We start from the raw sequence: 21,298 nt of genomic DNA on the forward strand, positions 1-21,298 counted from the left end.
GGCTTTGTTGCGGCTCACCTGTCCTTTGGCAAAGCCACACAGCAGTCGTGTGCAATCGTGATTAATACTGAGAGCTGACACCGCCCCATACTCCGCTCCTGTCGCTGTGGTGCCCAGACAGAGACGCAGAGCTTGGTTCTGATCTGAAATCAAAATATACCAATTAGACAAAACAGCATTAAGTGCAGATTATGGAACAATTATGTCCTTCAAGCTTTATCAACAATAATTTAAAAAAATTACACACACACAGTGGTTTGTTTTTGTTACAATACTTCCAAATGCAGCAGCAAGCAAAACACAAACAGACGAAGACCGTGCAAACAGCCATGGCAAACTTCTCAGCCCATATCTTTCTATTAAAAAAATTATGCTTTAAATGGTTTAGCATGCTCTTAGGCCATTTCACACTAGACACACAAGCAGATCTTTTTTTCTGCACCCATGTTAGCAGGTTAGAGGATTCACACTGAAAGGTGAGACAGAACAGCACTGTGTAGCTGAAGCAGCACTGTGATAGTTTCCTATTCTTGCTGTGCTGTTCACACTGAATTAAAGTGACACTGGCCAAAATATACATGCATTAACATGAAAAAGAAGCATAATAGCATGCAAGTTGTGTCTACTGCAGTGCTCTCAAAAAAGGGGTCCTGGGTCCATTAGGGGGCCTCTGCAAAAATTGTTTAAAATACGACAAAATGTCATGTATGTATGTACCTATGTATTTATTTATTTATTCCTTCCTTTGAAGAAACAGGGTTCTCACAATCTTGAAATGCCTGGATATATAAGGCTGCCTAATTTTAAAAGTTTGATTTCTAGAGCTGGTCAAGTAATATCTTAAATATTTATATGTGTAAAAATTTATAATTGTGTAAAAAAAAAGAAAAAAAGAAAGAAAAAAAAGAAAGAAAAATCGGTAATCCTTATTCATTAAATCATGAACGACTGAAAAATTTATCTAAATTCACTGGTTAAAATAAGTGAAAACCCTGAAGAACATTGAGCTTTTAAAACTCCTGGAAACCTAAAATTTGATCATTTAAGCTTTAATTATCATTATAATAATCCAATTAGTGGAAACCTAATAGCCTACATGAGGAGTAGGGACCATCGAGCACTAATGTTGCCAATGCATATTTACATTTACAATTACATTTAGTAATTTAGCAGACACTTTTATCCAAAGCAACTTACAAATGAGAACAATGGAAGCAATCAAAATCAACAAAAGAGCAATGATATGCAAGTGCTATAACAAGTCTCAGTTAGCTTAACGCAGTACACATAGCAAGGTATTTTTTTTTTTTTTTTTTTATATAATAAATAAAAAGAAAACAGATAGAATAGAAAAAGAATAGAGCAAGCTAGTGTTAGAGGCCTTTTTTGCTTTTGTTAATTGTATAATAAATAAAAAGAACTCCTAATTTGCTGCTTTAAAGGTTAGGTATGGGGTAGGATTAAGAGATCGAAAATAAGGTCATGAATAAGGCATTAATATGTTCTTTATAAATATTAATAAACAGCCAATATGCTAATAATATGCATGCTAATATGCAACTAGTTAATAGTGAGAACTGGTCCTTAAAGTATTACCAATGATTTTAACTAGAAATATATCTTTAAAAAACATTACCATACATGAACTACACTACAGCATGCTACATGGTTTAGCATCATATGGTTATAGTGTGTGTGTGGGAGGGAGGACACAATGACAGACTGATTATAGCTGGGGGTCAACACAATCAGCTGTGGTTCAGTTGTACACTAGAAACACTGCCAGTGTGAAAGCACAGTGAATGCCACTTCTGCTCTGTTTACACGTCCAGTGTGAAATGGGCATTAATGCGTAGCAATGCTAAACATGATGCAATGGAACAAATTGTGGTATTAACACATTTTGCACTATATTAACACATTACCTTTTCCTGAACATTCCACCCAAGACAAGCCAAGGCAGAGAGATAGTCCCAGAGTCGTTTAAAATACACTCATTGACGAATAGGCTACTATTACAGTAGTGCACATAAAGAGTTCTAAAACTGCATTTTGTGTTTTATATTAATTAACAATAAAGCACTCAGATAAACAAAGTTTTAGACAGACTGTTAAACATACAACATCCCTTCCAAAAATCTAAAATAAATTCCACTGTAGTGCCCTTTATCAACTTTACCACAACAGCACAAAGGACTGAAACGTGCTTACCAAATACTAAGGCCAGACCATGTGACGTCCCTACAGCGATCACATTTGAAACAGTCTGCAAACACAAAAACATTTCAGACGTGAAAGGGTCATTTTTTCATGAATTAGAAATCACAAAGAAAGTCAAATACTCACTATTGCCGTTGGCAAGCCAGCATCAACTTTATCCTGAAGAGAGATAGAAAGAGTAAAAACACCAAATTATAAAGTGAGCAACACAATTTCATTGGAATAGAAGACATTTCTGTTGGAAGAGTTTAATTTATAGCTCTGAATGATTAAAACAGGATTGTGCACCATTGCCAACTGAACTGACAATGTCTGAATTTAATCTGAGGAAAGAAATGGAAATGAAATAAATACAAACAAATCATATAACTGCTGTAAGTGTAGCTATTCATAATGTAATGTTATTTACATTACCCACAACACATTATCATATACACAACACATTTACACACAGCATACTTATTATAGCTTGGCATAGTACAGCACAAGCAATAGATGAAGTGTTATTGGTCTTACTGCAGCTGATACTATCTGAGCTGAGATGCCTTTCAGCACATTGCGTCTAAGGACAGATCCATGTACTGTAGCAGTAGTTTCCACTGCTTTCCTCCTCCTGAGGTGAACATACACAGACTGATTACTGAAAAGAACAGACTTTATTCAATCACCAAACATGCATCGCAACATCAATACAGAGCAAGCACTGTTAATGTGTAGCCAGGTTAAGAAAGTGTCCATTCCTCTTTAAATGTGTGCGGTCTCCACTGTCAGAGCTGGCCAGAGATGAGGTTTCACACGAGTGGGCATCAATGTTCTCTGTGTTCAAAAGACAAGTGTCCTCCAGAATGAATGGCTCATCCTCGTCTTCAGGCTGAAAACAAAGAGTGTTGAAAATCAAAATAGTTACTGTCATAAAACATCTTATCTTTATTCATTTCTATAATAATTCCGTAGTTTTTTTAGATTTTCTCACTCTCTACGTTTGAGCATTTCACTTCTGCTCTAGTCAGTAATCTAGCTTGTACTTTAGACTTGGTGTTGTGTATTAGAAAAAATAATTTGCTCTTATGAGAAATTGCTTGCCGTGTTCCTCATTTGTATAAAAGCATCTTCAATGAATGAATAAATTAAATGTCTGCTAAATTAAAAGATGTTAAAAAAATGGGTTCAAGATGAGAAAAAATTACCATTCAAACATTATGAAAAGCCATTTATCACTATTCCTGCTCTTACAAAAAGAGTACTGTTATAGTACCATGGTATAGCAATGGTATTGATGGTTATATCATGGTATTTAAAGATTTCCATACACAAGTACCATGGTATTTTCATTGTACTGCAGGACAAATTCACAAATTTGTGAAAACACTTGGACTGAATTTAGATAATCATGGACTAAAGATTTGAGCTTAAATGCTTGTCATTAGTTTTGTAGATAAACACATTATCATTCAGAATTTTGTGGTCAGTAAGTTTTTTAAAGAAATTAACACTTTTATTCAGCATGGATGTTTTAAATTGATCAAAAGTGACAGTAAAGACATTTATAATGTTATGCAAAAATCTATTTCCTAATAAATGCTGTTCTTTTGAACTTTCTATTCATCAAATAATCCTGAAAAAAAAAAACTTTTCAACACCGATAATAATAAGAAATTAGGAATAAATTACATTTTACAGTAATTTAAACTTAAAAATAGTTGCGTTAAACACTAATAATATGTTCACGATATTACTGTTTTTGCTGTATTTTTGATTAAATAAATGCAGCCTTGGTGAGCAAGAGACTTTCAAAAACTAACCCAACCCCAAATTTTTTAACAAGAAGTCTACATGTGTCTACATATGAATTTCTTTATAAACCATTTTAATGGATGAGTGGACAATATTTGGTTTATAACATAATTCTCACACTTCCATTTATGTAATTTCATTGTTTTTATGACTTTTACTACTATCCTGAAATGTGGAAAATACTCGTGATAAAAACTAAGTAGGTGTGTTCTACTTTTTGACTGGTATATCTGCAACTTTAATATATCTCTAGGGTGCTGCAAGATGACTGTGAAAGTATGATAACCTGACATACTGACCTCGTTCAGGATGCTCTCTAGGGTCGGAGGCGTGTCCACTTGAGGGATGTCAAACTCTTTATCATCAATCTAAGAGATAAATACGACCTTCATATTAAATCATACATGTATCACTCTGTTTTCAATTAATGCCATTTTTCGCTGTGAATACTTCAAGTTTCTTACCATACATACAACCTAATGTGAATGTTTTGTACATGTAAAGCATTGTACACTTACAAAAACATATTAAACAAATCACGAACTTACTGACTATGAGAAACAAGCACATATTAAACGCACTGATGTCAAACGCAGCATTAGTCAAATGTCATTAAGAACAACACGAAGCTCGTAATTAACAAAATGAAACAAACCATACAGACAAAACCTGAAGCAGTCAATCTGTCTTACCGCCTCTATTTCCATTAAATTGAGCTGTGAGGACGCAGAAACAAGACTGCGACTGTCCGGAGATTCAGCCATTATACAGTCAGAGATTAGCTGTCGAGTGTCATAACATTTATATTGTGTGTTTATCAGCTGTAGTCATTATGCTCTGCAGCGGCAGTTCACATCCCTGATAGTGTCGGAAGAGGCGGAACCTAACGGCATACGTAACCATTCCACTTCCTGTTTATAAATCGTAAGACTTACAATAAAATAGTACAACATATTTTTATATAATTATTATTTTTATACAGTTTTGTATTTTGTTTTTAGTTTACCGGTTTTTTTTTTCGTTTTTGTTTTTACTTTTCACTATCTTCTTTGTTGAACCGTAATTTCGCGTTGTTGCTGCCTTTATGGTGAAACATGTAAAGTTCGATTTAATGTTCTATGTTCCGCATAATAATAATAATAATAATTTAAGTTATTATTTCATTAAAATGTATATTGTTATAAAAAACTAGATTGTTCTTAATATTATAATATTGTTTTAAAGAGAATTAATGGTTATTTCTAAGTAAGAAATAAATTATTTACAGTTTCATATCATGACCACACTTACTGCTTTGATACATACTCTTTTACGGATTGAATTGTTGTTGTTGTCGTCGTTGTTACTACTATTATTATTGTTGTTGTTTTCATTTTTAGAGTCCGGACACAGAACATTATAGGCTATAACTTTTCATGTCATATGCAAAGGATGAAAGATAGGCAGTGAAAAGTAAAAAAAAAATAATAATAAAATGTTACTCTGAAGACATAAAAATACAACAAAATAATTGTATATTGATATTAATATTGATATTGTACGATTTAAATTAAAGTTACACTTTTAAGAAACCCACAATTAATATATTTCCGAGCTGTGATCTCACTGCAGGGGTTGGCTGCCCCCGTGCGTTTATGATTAGGCATTTCTGAAAGAAATCGAACCTGGTGCTGTTTTTTATCCAGACTCGGGGGGAAACATAATTTCACTAAAACGTTTGCCCAATTTTACGAAGAGTAGCACTGTGAAATAGTTTGTATGCTTTACAATTGAACCCTCTTATAATTAGCCTACTCGGATATAAACTCAGATAGCCTACTTTCTATTCATTCCTATGCCTGCTGTTCCTCACAACAATACAAGGTAATGCTTTTCACGCTGCTTTTAACGCACAAATTTGCACAATGCACTCCATCTAAATAATGGTTAGGCCTATAAATGGATTAGGTCAGATTAAATTTACTGTCACATCGAGCTAAATTGCAGTGACAGTCTTTTTAAAAAAAATAACCTAACTGCTTATGAAACAGTGGAGTAATTATACCATAGTGTATAACGCATGAGCTAGATATGGTACACTAACCCATCCTTTGTTAATGAGAGACCTTTTCCTCTTCATCTGCTGGCAGAGATACACCAGAGACAGCAGGAAAATGTCAACCTCGTCACTTCGTTGTTCTGAAAAAAAAAAAAAAAAAAAAGGACGTGTATGTAATGACAGACCTCACATTGTTACAGCTCTGTTCACTTCCTTTCTGAATTGTGGGAGAGGTGTGAAAATAGAATTCCAGCAGGTGTAGTTACTGTATATGATTAATGCTAAACAGCAAGGTTCATTTGTTGTCTGAAGTAGTAAAGTTAATGAGATACGATATTATTTCTCATTTAGAGAAAGCATATATCAGGGCTCCAGGAGAAGTATTTGATTGGTAGTCACAGATGGATGATCGTACACAGCTCTCTGTTTGGCTGAGAGAAGATCTGGAGAGGAATCCAAAGACAGGGTGGTGTTTCTGGCTCAGGTTCACGGTCACCATCGTGCATATATTTAGAACCAGCATCTCCAAATACTTTCCAAATAGAAAAGACCAAGTCTGATCCAAAATAAATCCAATAAATATTTTGAAAATATTCCTTGTATTTAAATGTACATATTTATATTTATATTATATAAAAATATATTTAATATACAAATATAACATATTTTTCTTAAATATATACATGCATGTGTGTATATTTATATACAGCTACATAATAATACACACAGTACACATATATTATGTAAACAAAAACTTTTATTTTGGATGTGATTAATCGCGATTAATCGTTTGACAGCACTACTCCACACACAAGACTGCAGTAGGGCAAACATCAACTATTGGTATGGTACCTGTTCTGGTGTAAGTAGAGGATGGGTTAACCTAGATATGCATGGATGAAGGACAATTTACCCCTTTTGTGCTGTATTTGGTAAGATCTGCATGCTTGCTTGGTTTGGATTTATGAAGGATCTAATAAGACATGCTTGAAAGGAAATGGCGATAACACATATAAATATACAGATTTTATTATGGGGACTTTATATGTTGAAAACTTATATCTTTATCTTCCCAGAAAATGTACATATGTGAAATTTATATATAGCCTATAGCTATGGCGATATCACTCTTTATAAAAGGCAATGTCACATTCCCATATTTGATCAATTCAATTCAAATTAGCTTTATTGGCATGACTTGCACCGTATTGCCAAAGCATTGTCCATTACATGAATAAGGAACAATCGATTACCGTATTGACCCGAATATAAGACAATGTTTTTTTGTTTTTTTCTTGGAAATACAGCTGAAAAAACGCAGTCCTCTTATATTCAGGGTCTCTAGAGTCTACTTTGACATGTCAATAATAAACCCACATCAATAGGTGGCGCCAAAAACGCATAAAACGAGTTCGCCATGAAATATGTAATGTAATGTAATGTGTGCTGTAAAGATCGCGAGTGAAAACAAAAGAAAAAGAAAAGCTTAAGGCGGCACGAGTCGTGACTGTCATGTTAGCCTGATGGGAACAAACTTCCTCTGTAAGTGATTTTAAAACATAAGACCGTACCCAGATTTGAAGACTACAATACGATTTCACTTCTACTGTTAATAAAATTTTGGTAGGCTACTATGAGATTGATAGCCTAAATGTTATATAATTCAGATGGGCTACCTGTTACCTGTTATGGTATATCAAAAAGTGTATATTTTTCAATGTCATTGTTAGTACATTTTACCAGTATTTACCATACTTTCAAAACAAAAATTAAAATAGGAAAAATAGGCTATGCAATATGAAAATAATTTAAGAAAAAAATGTGTTTTACAGAGAGAGAGAGAGAGAGTTTATAGTGACATATGCTTAGGCAATAAAAGAACACAGTTTAGCACCCGCCTCTGTTTGTGACAGGCTGATACATATCTTGCTGCTGTTGTGATCAATTTGGAATTTTCTCCTAAAATGTGAATTAATTTTTCTGCATTTGGTAATGCCATAAAATTTGGTTTAATTTGTTAATTTGGGGAAATATGCAGTTCTAATGTTGTGATAGTAATCACAGTGCAGTTAGTCCTCTGTTTTAGAGGTCTGCATTCCCGCGGCTGTCCCGCGGGAACCGATCAGATTTCATGCAACGCTGGATTAAATTCCCGAATAAAACGCGGTTGCGGTCGGTAACTCTGGTGCAGTTTGAACGGGAGCGGGCGGTCTAACAATATCCCTTTCCCGACGTCTTTTCAGAACAGCATATCTGCGTTTTATTCAAGCACCTGTACAGCCTGCACTGGGCTGTTATGCACGCATGAAACAGTGCTTCGTTTTATTTGCAAGTGTCTGTACGCAGCATACGCATAAGGATGCTCAGAGCAGGCTAGCCTACCAGTGAATATAGCCTACGGCCCGCAGACAGAACAGGCAGGTTGTCGATGAGTGACAGAGCAGAATAAAGATGGAGCAAAGTGTGGATGCGCTGCCCTTGAAGAATGCTCAACTCGGTTTTGTTTATATTTTGCTTAGCCTATAATTTTAAATGACAGATGTCGAATTTATTTATTTTTCTTCCACGACACTTTTCCTAGGCTACTGTGTTTACAGCAAGATGTTAAACGAATTTAGTATTTTGACAAGACGAATAAAATTATAATAGGCCATTTTTGTACAACCTACATCTTTTTTTTTCTCTGCAACACTTGTTCCTATATAAGTGTTGTAAAGGTTAAACGAATTGTATCCTGACAAGACAAATAAAAATAAGGAATACAATTTTTGTACATTTTTATTTTCTCTGACACTTTTTCTTAAGACACAAAATTCGTTTAACATTTTGCTGTCAATACTCAGATAGAAAAATTTGTCTGGCCCACAACCTTGCTTAGCTTCTGGCCCAGTTCTGGCTGGGTCCCCGGCCCAAAACTGGCCCACACACTGAAAACCGACTCAAACAATTTCCTCTGGCCCAGATGCGGCCCACACCCTGTAAAATTACTCTTATTTTATGTGGTCCAGGTCTGGCGCAGACACTTTAAGCCAGATCTGGCTGAGACTCGGCTTGGTCCCCGGGCCGAATGTGGCCCAGAAACTGCTAAATGTAATTCAGCAGTGAAACACAAATACAACCATTTAAAAACATTAAAAAGGCTTTAATTATAAAATTACCAAATACTTTAATATAAATATATATGAACAAATGCACTACAGTATAAACATTCACACTTTTTAAAGCACAAAGTAACAAGTAAATTATATTTACTGTATATATATATATATATATATATATATATATATATATGAAGAGTTCATTTGCAGAAACAGATAACTTTTAAAAATCATGTTTTTTCATTGTGCATTCCAATTAATCTCAATCAAACTGCATTCAGGTTATTTTGATTAGGTAAAGAATAACTAATAAATACTAGCTAACTAACACAAAACATGATAACAAAAGACATGATTTTTAAAAATATTTAAAAATGGAGTTATCTGTTTTTGCAAATAAACTCTTCATATATAAAACATTGTGTGTCATAATTCAGTTCAGTTCTTATCAAATGGTGTCAGTGCAGTCAAGTCAATAATATTGCTGAATATTAGGTGTCTTCAACCAAGCAAGACAAAAGGCAACAGTGACAAGGAACCCAAACCCAAACAAGACCCGGCTCAGTAAGGAAACCAGTTCTCGTCTGGCCAAACGAATGAACGTGGTGTGATTATTCCAGACTGCATCACAAGTCAGATTGTGGATTGATATCATTCAGAATATTTCATCCAACTTCTTCTGCTTGAAGTAATATCACGCTAGCAGGTGAAGCTGGTAAAAAGGGTCTGTGCAGAGGGCTTGTCTGGTTCTCGTAGTCTTTGCCGAGGATCTGTGCTGGGGCCATCTTCACAGGGATCTGTCATCTAGCTGACACGGTCTCCGCTGACAGTCAGGGATGTGTTGTGGTTGTTCCTGGGTGCAGGTCCACCGTCTGGTCTGGATACCGACTGGATCAGCTGATTACTGTAACCTAGGGATAAGGGTGAGACAGTATATAAGCAACTAATATAAGCATTGATGTCATTCTTCTTACAAATTAACAAGTACATTAGATATTATAGGAAGTGTTGCTGCTTACCCTACTTGGTGCAGCATAAAGATCCTTTAAGAGATTTGAATTATAGAAATGTGATAGTGCGTCATGTGTATGGAAGGTTAAAGAGATGGGTCTTTTAAACTCACAGAGTGTGTCTGCCTCCTGAAGTCCACCCTTCAGCTGGAGCCACCTCTTCATAGTCCACTTGACCTCCATTTCAGCAGCATTAGTTTGAAAGTTTTTTCCAAATTGCAGCCTTAAAATATGTACAAATATATATTGTAAGGTAAGTATTTAATCTTAAGCATTACAGTTTTTTACAATCATTAGGACCAGACCCAGAATTCGCACCTTATGTTTGATGAATGTTCATGCAGCAGCTCAGAATGTCTGTAAAAAAAACAATAAAATGTCAGATTACATTTATATATATATGGTGTTCAGATTAAACTTTTAAATTTGTTTGCTCATAATAATCCCCACCACTGTAAAATAAGTATGATTTTAATCACATCATAAGGCATATCTATGTTTCAAAAGTTTTCATTCACTCTAAAAACTGAACCTGCTCAAGTGCAGCAGACAGATTAGGCCTCCATTGAAGAACAAAAGATGATGCACTTACATTTTATGGCTCCCTCTTACGTATCTATAGTGTTTTTCTCTGTCAGAGCTTCCCACACGGCAGTGTTACCACAAAATAAATATTATTATTAAATTCAGATTGCACATATTGAATTGTCTTAGCAGGTGTAATGCTACAACAGCGTGCTCAGTTTGATTCACAAGCAAATGACCAGAGATGGGACCAAGTCATTGTTTAGCAAGTCACAAGTAAGTCTCGAGTCTTTGCATTCAAGTCTCGAGTCAAGTCTCGAGTCAAGACAGACAAGTCCCAAGTCAAGTCCCGAGTCAAAATAGGCAAGTCCAAGTCGAGTTGCAAGTCATCAACTTTTAGCTTCAAGTCTTAAACAAGTCATTAGTGCTCTTTGCCCAAATTAGTGTCTCAATATTAATTACCACATCAAATTTATCGTAATTTATATCAGGAAGTCAGGTAGAATATGTTTTTACATAGTTTAATTTCATGTGAGATGGGTGCCCTTAGTAAAACTACTCAAGTTCAATTTAGGGATTGTGCCAAGGACAAGGAATGAAAAAAAAAAAACGATTTTATTACTAAAAGAATAGCAAAGACAACAGAATTTCATAACAGCTGCAATACTTTGCATGTGTGCATAAGAAGAATATATGCTTCTAGGTGTTATATCTAAACCAATGAGCCATTATTTGGAACCTCAATGAAACAGATTTAAAAACATGTGAGCAGAAACACAGAAAGAACTGTTTTGAAAGAACTATAAGAAAAACTGCTACCATACTTTACAAGTGAGAGGAAACATGCAATATTGATGCAGACAAACTCATGAAGACAGTCATTCAAAAATGATGTGCTACCATCCTTTATAACTAATAATAACAAAGACAAAATGTTGTATGTTAAATGTTACGTTTATAATATGCATAGTTGATCGCTAAATTTAGGGTCTATGTGCGCTATACAGACTTATTTACAACACGTGAATTCAATTATTTATCCCGAAAGAAATAAAATTGAAATGAGTGCCTGGTGAAGAGGGAGAAAAATTGAGTATATTTTATAGTTATATATAGGCTACAATTCACAAATCATTTTGCGAAAGAAACACTTCTTCAAATTATATTTTAAATGATCATTAGGCCAAGTGCCACTTTTTTTCTTTCAAATTATAGCTAAATTGTTTGCAATGATTAATTTTAAATCTAGCTTAAATCAAGGTTTATCTAATAATTATTTTGCACTTTAAACCTTTAAAAATAAGCAGGTTTACATTTTAACCCATCATTTTGATCCTGGATTTAAGTAATATTTAAGATTAACCTTTATCCTTTTGCACCATAACTTTAAACTGATTTAAATCTTGATTATGAGTTAACTTTAAACTTAATGGAGGTTTAAATAAAATAAAATGCACATGCAATTAAAATATGCAACTGATTGAACAAAAAGTGGGGATCTGACAAAAAAAAAAGGTCTCGGAGAGGTGTTTACAAATTAAAATTAAAGTACATCGAGTTGACAGAGTGCAAGGATCGTGACAGGATGATGCACCTCGGTGTCGGACAAACAAAAGAAGTGAGAAATATGTTTAGCATTTCACAGCAGCAGTCACAGTCTCTGTTCTCGTGGCTGCCATCTTAGTCTGTCATGTTAATTAATAGTAGGTATTGTAATTCAGCTCTGCACGAGTTGTTTGGGGTTGTCAATTTCTTCTTTTTCCCATTTAGAGAAATCTTGGGTTTTTAGAGGTCCCCATATCTCACTGCCATATAATGCAATTGGTTCGATTATTGTTTTTAGGATTTTCAGCCAGGTTTGAATTGGAATTTCATACTGAATTGTATTTTTGATCATGTAGAAGACTCTCAGTGCCTTTGCTTTCAGTGCGTTCACAGCCAGATTGAAGTTTCCTGTTGAGCTGATTTTTAGTCCCAGATAGGTGTATTCATGGGTGTGTTGGAGGACCTGGTTTCCTGCTCTGAAAGTGTATTTATTTTCCTTACACCTGGGTCTCTTTTGAAAAATAATTATTTTTGTTTTTGTTAGATTCATTTTAAGAGCCCATGTTTGGCTGGGGCAGTCGAATTGTTTAATTCTTTGGCTAATTCATTTATATAAATGTTAAACAGAGTGGGGCTCAATGGACAACCTTGTCTAACTCCTCGTTGTTGAGAGAAAAATTATGTTTGTTTGTTCCCCATTTTTACAGCACATGTATTGTTTTTATACATGGTGCTGATTAGAAAGTTTTCCCTCCAATCCCGTTTTCCAGTAGTTTTAGAAAGAGTCCTTCAAGCCAGATTGCTTTTTCAAAAGCTTTTTCAAAGTCAATAAAGCAAGCAAAGATTTTGGTTTTGTTTTGCTGTACGTGCTTATCAATGATAGTGTGGAGGGTATAAATGTGGTCAGATGTTCTGTGTTTGGGCAGAAATCCAATTTGACTTTTTTCCAAGATTTTGAGAGTTTTGTAAGCGTATGTCAATAATCGAACAGAATATTTTCCACAGGTTGCTATTGACACATATGCCTCTGTAATTGCTTGGCTTAAACTTTTCTCCTTGTTTAAAGATGGGTGTAATTAGGCCTTGATTCCAGGTGTCTGGAAAATATCCTCCACTCAAAACAATGTTGAATAATTTGGTTATTGCAGTTTTGAATTTGTCATTTGTGTATTTGATCATTTCATTTAATATTTCATCAATGTCACATGCCTTGTTGGGTTTCAGTGCATGTAGTCTGTCTGTTAGCTCATTTACTGTGATTGGGAAATCCAGGGGATTCCGATTGTCTTTAATTTTTTCTTTCAGGATTTCTAATTTGGTTTTTATTTCATGTCGAGCAGGATTTGTTTCAATTGTTTTGTACAGATTTTCAAAGTGTGTCCTCCGTAGGTTCTCATTTTGAATGGCCAATTCTTCCTTTTGTGGAGTGTTCCAATTGTTCCAAAAGTTATTGGTATTTATTGATTCCTCCATTGTTTGAAATAATTGTTCTGTATGCTCTTCCTATTTTGCTTTTAGAGTTTGTTTGTACACTTTAAGAGCTTCATGATATTGAAGGCGGAGTTCTTGGTTGTCAGGATCTCTGTGTTTTTTATTTGATAGATTTATTTATTTTACACTCAACGTCAAACCACTTTTCATTGGTGTTTTTTGGTTTTCTTTTTGATTATTTTTAAAAATTGCACATGGATGCTGATTGGTGGAATATATCTGTAATGTCCTTTAGTGCCAGATTTATGCCTACTTTATTTTGTTAATTATAAGTTTGTCCAATAATAATTTGATAGTTTGACTTTCTATTGCACTTTGATAGTTTTCTTTGATGTTTTTTGTCCATTTGTAGGATTTATGTAGCCTTAGTAAATGAGAGGGCTGTTTGCATGTTTCATTGTTTTGAGTTGGTTTTAGATAGAGTGTAATTTTACAGTGGTCTGACAGAGGTGTTTGAGGACTGATTGTGAATGCTCTGAGATGCACTTGATCAATGCCTGTGATGAAATAATCTACAGTACTCTTACCAAGAAAATAATTAAAGGTATAACAACCAAAAGAGTCTCCTCGTATGCGACCGTTCGTTATATACAGGTCCAGTGATTGACAGAGCTGTAGTAGGCTTTTCCCACTTTTGTTTGTGAAGTTGTCATAATTTTTTCTTAGGTGATATGAGGGCAGAGAGTGGCAGGTGTTTGTAATATATTTGTCTCCTTGTGTGTTGACAAAGTCAGGTTCATTTCCAGTTCTAGCATTTAAGTCGGATAGAAAAAGTTTCTTCATTGTAATAGGGAGATTTAACCAGGGGTAAGTATGTGGCACACAAGAATATGTGACGGTCTGTGGACACAATATCTTTTTGGATTTTTATCCAAATTTATGATTTTCCGAAATCATAAACATGATGAATATCCCAACATGAGATTTTTAAGGTATATGAGCCCGTTAATCACCTTTGTTATTTCAAAAACAAGACAAACATCAGTATGCTGAATTAACAGATCAAGTACAATATTTTAGATATTATGAGACATATCTGAGAATATCTTCATACATAGATTTTTTTATTTTATTTTATTAAACATATTAAATAATGTGAGCTCTAAGAGGTTCTTTTAAAAATAAATATATAAATAAAACACACACACACACACACACACACATATGGGCTACATTTAAATACACATGTATAGATACATATGTACACACATACATTTCTCATCCTTTTTTTTAATTTTTTTAAGGCACTAATCCATTAGTTGAGAGCACAGCAGAGTCAGCATGTGCTGGATGATTCTGAGGTCTCTGGATTGAGATGGCTGTCGACTGTGCTGGTGCTGGGGTTTATCAGTGATCTGCTGGCTGCTTCGGCATAGCTCTGGCCGCCTGGGTGCTGCTCCTGCTGATGTTCATGTGAATGATGGGGTGAAGGAGCTGCATAGAGCCTGCTGTGGGGTTCCTCTGGTGGAGGGGGTGATAATTTGAAGGATGTCTCTGTAGTGGCTGTGGCTCAGTGCGATGTCCTTTAGGGTCTTGGCAAAGATGGGAACTGCCCTTCTGTGGAGATGGACATGGTCGTAAAGGCTGTTGAGATTCAGGGTGGGGTGTTGAGCCAGGTAAACATTGGGCTTTTGTATCTGCGTATACATTTACAGTGGCACCCACTAATATTGGCACCCTTGGTAAATATGAGCAAAGATGGCTGTGAAAATAAATCTGCATTGTTTATCCTTTTGAGCTTTCATTCACAAAAGTTACAAAATTCTAACCTTTCATTGAAGTAAATCAATGGAAAGTTGGGGAAACTCACATTATTGCAACGTTCTTTTCCCAAGATAACAGTTCTGAGTTTTCTCCTATAATGCCTGATGAGTTTGGAGAACACCTGATAAGAGATCAGAGACCATTCCTTCATCTCTCCAGATCCTTCAGATTCCCAGCTCCATGTTGATGCTTCTCCTCTTCAGTTCATCCCACTCATTTTCTGTAGGGTTCAGGTCAGGGAACGGAGACATGGCAGAAGCTTCATTTTGTGTTCAGTGGCCCATTTTTGTGTTGATTTTGATGTTTATTTTGGATCATTGTCTTGATGGAAGATACAAACATGGTCCATTATAAGATTTCTAACAGAGGCAATCAAGTTTGGATTTTTTTATCTATTGGTATTTGATAGAATCCATGATGCCATGCATCTGAACAAGACGTCTGGGACAGCTGGCAGAAAAATAGGCCCAAAACATTAAAGATCCTTCAGTATATTTAACTGTGGGCATGGGGTACTTTTTATCCCTGTTTGCACCAAACCCATCTGGTGGGTTTGCTGCCAAAAAGCTCTTTTTTATGTTTCATCTGACCATAGAAGCCAGTCCCATTTGAAGTTCCAGTCGTGTCTGACAACTGTATATGCTGGAGTTTGTTTTTGGATAAGACAGGAGTTTTTTCTTGAAACCCATTTGAACAACATGTGGTGATGTAGGGACTGTTTGATATATTCTTTTAGGCTTTCTGACCCCAAGACTCAACTAATCTCTACAAGTCTCCAGCTGTGATCCTTGGAGAGTCTTTGGTCACTCAAATTCTCCTCGTCACCGTGCATTAGGACGATATAGACACACGTCCTCTTCCAGGCAGATTTGTAACATCTTTATTTGATTGGAACCTCTTAATTATTGCCCTGATGGTGGAAATTGCTTTTCTTACAGCCACTTTCTATTTTGTGAAGCTCAACAATCTTGTTCTGTACATCTTTGGTTTTACTCCTTGTGATAGATGATTAAGGGAATTTGGCCTTTGTGTTCCTTATATTTATAATCCTGTAGAACAGGAAGTCATGGCTGGACAATTTCAGTCACCTTGGTGTGCTACAAAATGTAAATATGAATAAATATACTTCAGATATTTTACACACAAGAATTTCTAGGGGTGCCAATAATGGTAGCCAACATGCATTGGAGAAAAACATTTATGTCATAATGTGAGTTCCCCCCCACTTTTAATTGTTTTACTTCAGTGAAAGTTTAGAATTTTGTGATTTTTTTTTTTTTAATGAAAGATCAAAAATATATATGATGCAGATTTATTTTCACAGCCACCTTTGCTCATATTTACCAAGGGGGCCAATATTAGTGGGCAGCACTGTAAAATGTATAGACGTTCTCTTCCAGGAAAATTCTTTGATCTTTGATCAAATCAAATTCTAGCATGTCCTCTTGCCAACACCACCAATGAATGCCTAGCATAATGCTACATTGGGAAGGGTAACACTTTATTTTAAGGTGTCCTTGTTACACATATTACATGTACTTACTATTATAATATCAATTAATTATGCATAATTACATGCAAATAACCCTAAACCAAACCCGAATCCTAACCCTAACCATGTAGTGAGTATTTGTAGTTAATTAATATAATTACTCAGTACTTAAATGTATAATTACACTGCAATTTCAGTTGTAGCACAACTAATGAACAATTTTATATTAATTTCTTTATTTCTCTCTTTCTGCCGCTATCAGTGATCTTCATAACATTTACAGCATAAATTAGATTAATTTTCTCCAAATATGTCCTAGATGTATGCAGAAGTTTTCAAATGCAAGATCTTTAAAGCCACCCACATCAACCAAGGCAATTCGTTTATTTGAAAAACTCATTTTAACATAATTGTAGTTATGAGGAGGCAGGGTTATGGTTAGGGTTTATTAAAAACATCATCAGTCTCTTCAAAAATCCAGCTGCACATAATTGAAGAGAGGCAAATTGGAGCTGCTGCTCTGCGCTCAACATGCACCGGAAATTTTTGCACATTAGACATTTAAGAGAGAAGATCGGGCTTCAGATGTAGCCATCATTGCAGCAGTAAGAGAAGGTGAATCTGTCAATGGTACATCGGAAATTGAAATTGGGAATATCTCCATGGTGACACACACACACACACACACAAGTATCCTGGCCATGATTCACAATTCACATCCAAGGTTATTCTCACTGGCTGTCTCTAGATCAAGCCAGCTGAATCAATCTATTATTCATGATTCAGTTCAGAGTCTCAACAGAATTCGCCAAAACCTGTAGATCATCTGACAGAACAGGAACTGTTCATCCCGGTGGAAGAAAGTGGCCCTTTAGCTCGGCTGCCATATAATAAGGTGATGACTGGCCATGCGAGGTGTAATCTGAAAAGCCTGAAATGAGCCTGAGATCTAAAAGTGAGAGCAGCATTAAAGAAAGTAGAGAGATAAGTGAGGCAGAAACGCTGATCAGAGGATGGACTGATAAAAATAGAGGCGAGCAGACGGGACTGTGGGAGAAAGAGTGACTCAGAGTCAAAGGGCTATTCAATAAAAGCAGCACCGATTAGAGCTAGAAAACAATGAGCGATTACAGACATAGTGAGTGATTAAAGGACATATTATTACCACAGCATATATATATATATATATATATATATATATATATATATATGAAGAGTTCAGATGCAAAAGCCTCTAAGTGCCGTCTGAAATGTTCTTCTAAAATGAGCATTTTATCAGGCTCCTATATTTATGTTTAGTTATTTCACTTTAATTGCATAGAAAAGAACCTATATATTGCCATTATATTAAAATGACTGAACCTAAACATAGGAGCCTGATAAAAATACTCATGTTAGATGAAAATTTTAGATGGCACTTAGAGGCTTTTGCATCTGAACTCTTTACTCTGTAGTATTTCTAAGTCTCTAGGCAAATTTGTTACACTAACTAAGTTAAAAGGTCACAACAGATAAGATTTCTTTGATTCCATTGGAGCACATAAAGATGCTTGCTCGAATATTCCCAAAAAGGGAACATACCAAATACTCAAAATTACTGAAATTCATATTTATTTCTCTATTTTTCGCCTTTTTGCTCAAAATGTTAATCATATAGAATTTGTAATTAGACAAAAATGGAAACAGAAGATTTTTTTCTAGACTACAGTGATGTGTTCAGTTTATAAATAAAATGAGATCTGTAATAAATCTCACAAAAATGAACCCAGATAACCCAAAAAGGAAAATTAGTTGTAAATGTACTCACCCTCAGATGAGTTTGTTTCTTCATGGGAACAAGTTTAGCATAACATGCTCACCAATGGATTTTCTGCAGTGAATGGGTGCCGTCAGAATGAAGCAACAGTTTAAAGTTAAAAAGTCTTAATGATGGATTTGTTTCTTACAAACATACAGCTTTTCACTTCACAAGACATTAATTGATGGACTGGAGGCGTGTGGATTACTTGTGGATTTTTGTGATGTTTTTATCAGCTGTTTTGACTGTCATTCTGACGGCATCCATTCACTGCAGAGGATTCATTGGTGAGCAAGTGATGTAATGCTAAATTTCTCCAAATCCATTCCCATTAAAAAACAATCTCATCTACATCTTGGATGGCCTGAGGTGAGTAAATCTTCAGCAAATTTTAATTTCTGCGTAAACTCCTTTAAGGCATAAAGCAAATGTTCATAATATAGATTTACTGGTGTGTGTTGGGGGGGGGGGGGGGGACATACATTTCCAATCGTAACTCATCAAGACAGAATAACTCACTAAATGTTATATAGAACGGAGAAACCCCCAAGGGAATCAGATATCATTTTATCTGGCTGAATGAAGAGAGCTGTATAATTCATGAAGAATTCTCTGGTAGATTGTTAATTGAGCAGGGCCAGTTTTTCACACAGGACCAGCGATGCTAGCAGCACTAATTGGCCTTCCAATGTCCCTAGAGGAACAGAAGGAATAAGGTGTGTGTGTGTGTGTGTGTGTGTGTGTGTGTATGTTTATAAGTAAGTGTGAGTCAGAAAGAAAGCAACAGAGGGAAAGATAGATAGACAGAAAGAAAGAGCAAACGCATTATAATTTCAACCAAAGGCTGAAGCAGGCAAACCCATTGATCCTTCAAAAGGTAGACATGCTTGCTCAAAACTCTGGTTCAAGGTTCTTCACAAGTTCATAACACATTGAGGCTTGTGCCGTATACTTCTTATATGATGCAATGCATAATAAAAAGTGTTTCGCAAGAAAAGTGTTAATGTAGTGCAAATAGAAAGCAATACATTTTTAATCAGCAAGATATGTCAGTATATGTCCATATCAAGGCCCAATCATTTTACTTTTCAGAAGCACTCCTTGAAAAGTTTGCAAAATGCAGTCATCACATCACAATTACTGTATTGTTGACTGTATTGTTTGTGTTTAAATGCACAAAACTTACTACTAATAATTATTCCTTAAGCATCAAGTAAACATGATCATTACTCAATTAAGCCAAATACTCAGATTTCTAAAAATCTGACTTAAATAGCTAACATAATCATTTAGGCTCATGTTAACTGTTAAAGTTAAACTAAATACATTTTAGTAGTAAGGAGAAGACTGAATTTATTTTACACTGACAACCATACAAAGCATCGAAACTGATTTAAAAAATGAAAAGAAACATCATGACCTACATTCTGTAATTCATTTCTCTCTTGTCTGTCAAGGACCCGAATGAGAATTCACAGTGTTTTACTGTGCAGAATTAAATGCAGCATGACAAATGGCACAAGTGAGCATCTCCAGTCTTTCTCCAAGAGAATAGCTCACTGTGAAAAAAACAGTACTACTGCTATAACAGTACTATTACTATTGCAAAATCACATACTGTCACAATCATCTAATTCGCATACATCTAATTAAGGAGTTCAGGGAACTTGACAATTACAGGCAGGTGTGTTTGAGCAGGGTTGGAGCTGAACGCTGCAGGAAGGTAGCAGTGAATCCCTGTTCTATATAGTATGAATGCAATCCAGACATGCTACATTCACCATGCTAGCATTTTCGTGTGACTTACAACAAAACTAGTTATGAACCAATTATGAATCCTCTCCCATGGCCTCATGGGATAGAAAAGTGTCCTTCATATGCATACTTCATCCATACATACAACTCACCTCATGTAGAATATACAGTATATATATTTTTTTGCCTATATGGTAGGGAGTTGCATATTCAGATACAGAGACTGCCTGGCACCATTCTATTAAGTAACACCCATTTTTCATTACCCAATGAGTTCCTTTTCACCAGAGTAAGAAAAATAAAATACTTCATGAATGTATGTGTGCGTAAAATCGGTTTTTAAATCCCATTAATTAAATAATCCACTCTTAGATGTCCCTATTGTCACTCTTCAGTCTGTGCTACCATCTGATTATTTTAACCCTTTACAGACAAATCAACTGTACAGTCACACATAATTTTGAAAAAAAATCAAATAAAATTGGCTGTGTGTCACAAAACAGAGCCAAGAACCAAGGGTTAGAGGTGAATGTGACTTTATTAAATATAAATGATCAGATCATGCGTGAACGTGGAGGTGAGTCTTTCAATAGGGAGATCGCTGAGTACTGGATGGTGAGAGTCCGGAGAGCAAATGGGAGTAATCACAGGAGATCGCGGGAGGATTCGGTGGAGTATCACTGGAGAGATCTGAGGAGTAACAATGGGAGAATAGTTAGTAGTAAGGAGCCAGGTTACCGTTCCGTATGTGAACCGTAGACCGGACGA

The 21,298-nt window shown here is 35.4% G+C and overlaps 1 protein-coding gene across 1 annotated transcript in view; it reads right to left on the reverse strand.

Annotated features, from left to right (window-relative positions):
* vps8 (VPS8 subunit of CORVET complex) overlaps nucleotides 1–4,889 on the reverse strand; it is a 143,956-nt gene extending 139,067 nt beyond the window's left edge. The window contains exons 1-7 of the mRNA XM_058758450.1: nucleotides 4,707–4,889; nucleotides 4,314–4,382; nucleotides 2,959–3,091; nucleotides 2,737–2,831; nucleotides 2,347–2,379; nucleotides 2,212–2,266; nucleotides 19–143 (exon numbers count right to left, since the gene is read on the reverse strand). Coding sequence (XP_058614433.1) covers nucleotides 19–143; nucleotides 2,212–2,266; nucleotides 2,347–2,379; nucleotides 2,737–2,831; nucleotides 2,959–3,091; nucleotides 4,314–4,382; nucleotides 4,707–4,778 — 582 coding nt within the window. The 5' untranslated portion in view covers nucleotides 4,779–4,889. The remainder of the gene's footprint in view (nucleotides 1–18; nucleotides 144–2,211; nucleotides 2,267–2,346; nucleotides 2,380–2,736; nucleotides 2,832–2,958; nucleotides 3,092–4,313; nucleotides 4,383–4,706) is intronic.
* Between the last annotated feature and the right edge of the window lie 16,409 nt (nucleotides 4,890–21,298).

Source organism: Onychostoma macrolepis, chromosome 01 (assembly GCF_012432095.1).
Source record: "Onychostoma macrolepis isolate SWU-2019 chromosome 01, ASM1243209v1, whole genome shotgun sequence".
NCBI classification, from domain to species: Eukaryota; Metazoa; Chordata; class Actinopteri; order Cypriniformes; family Cyprinidae; genus Onychostoma; species Onychostoma macrolepis.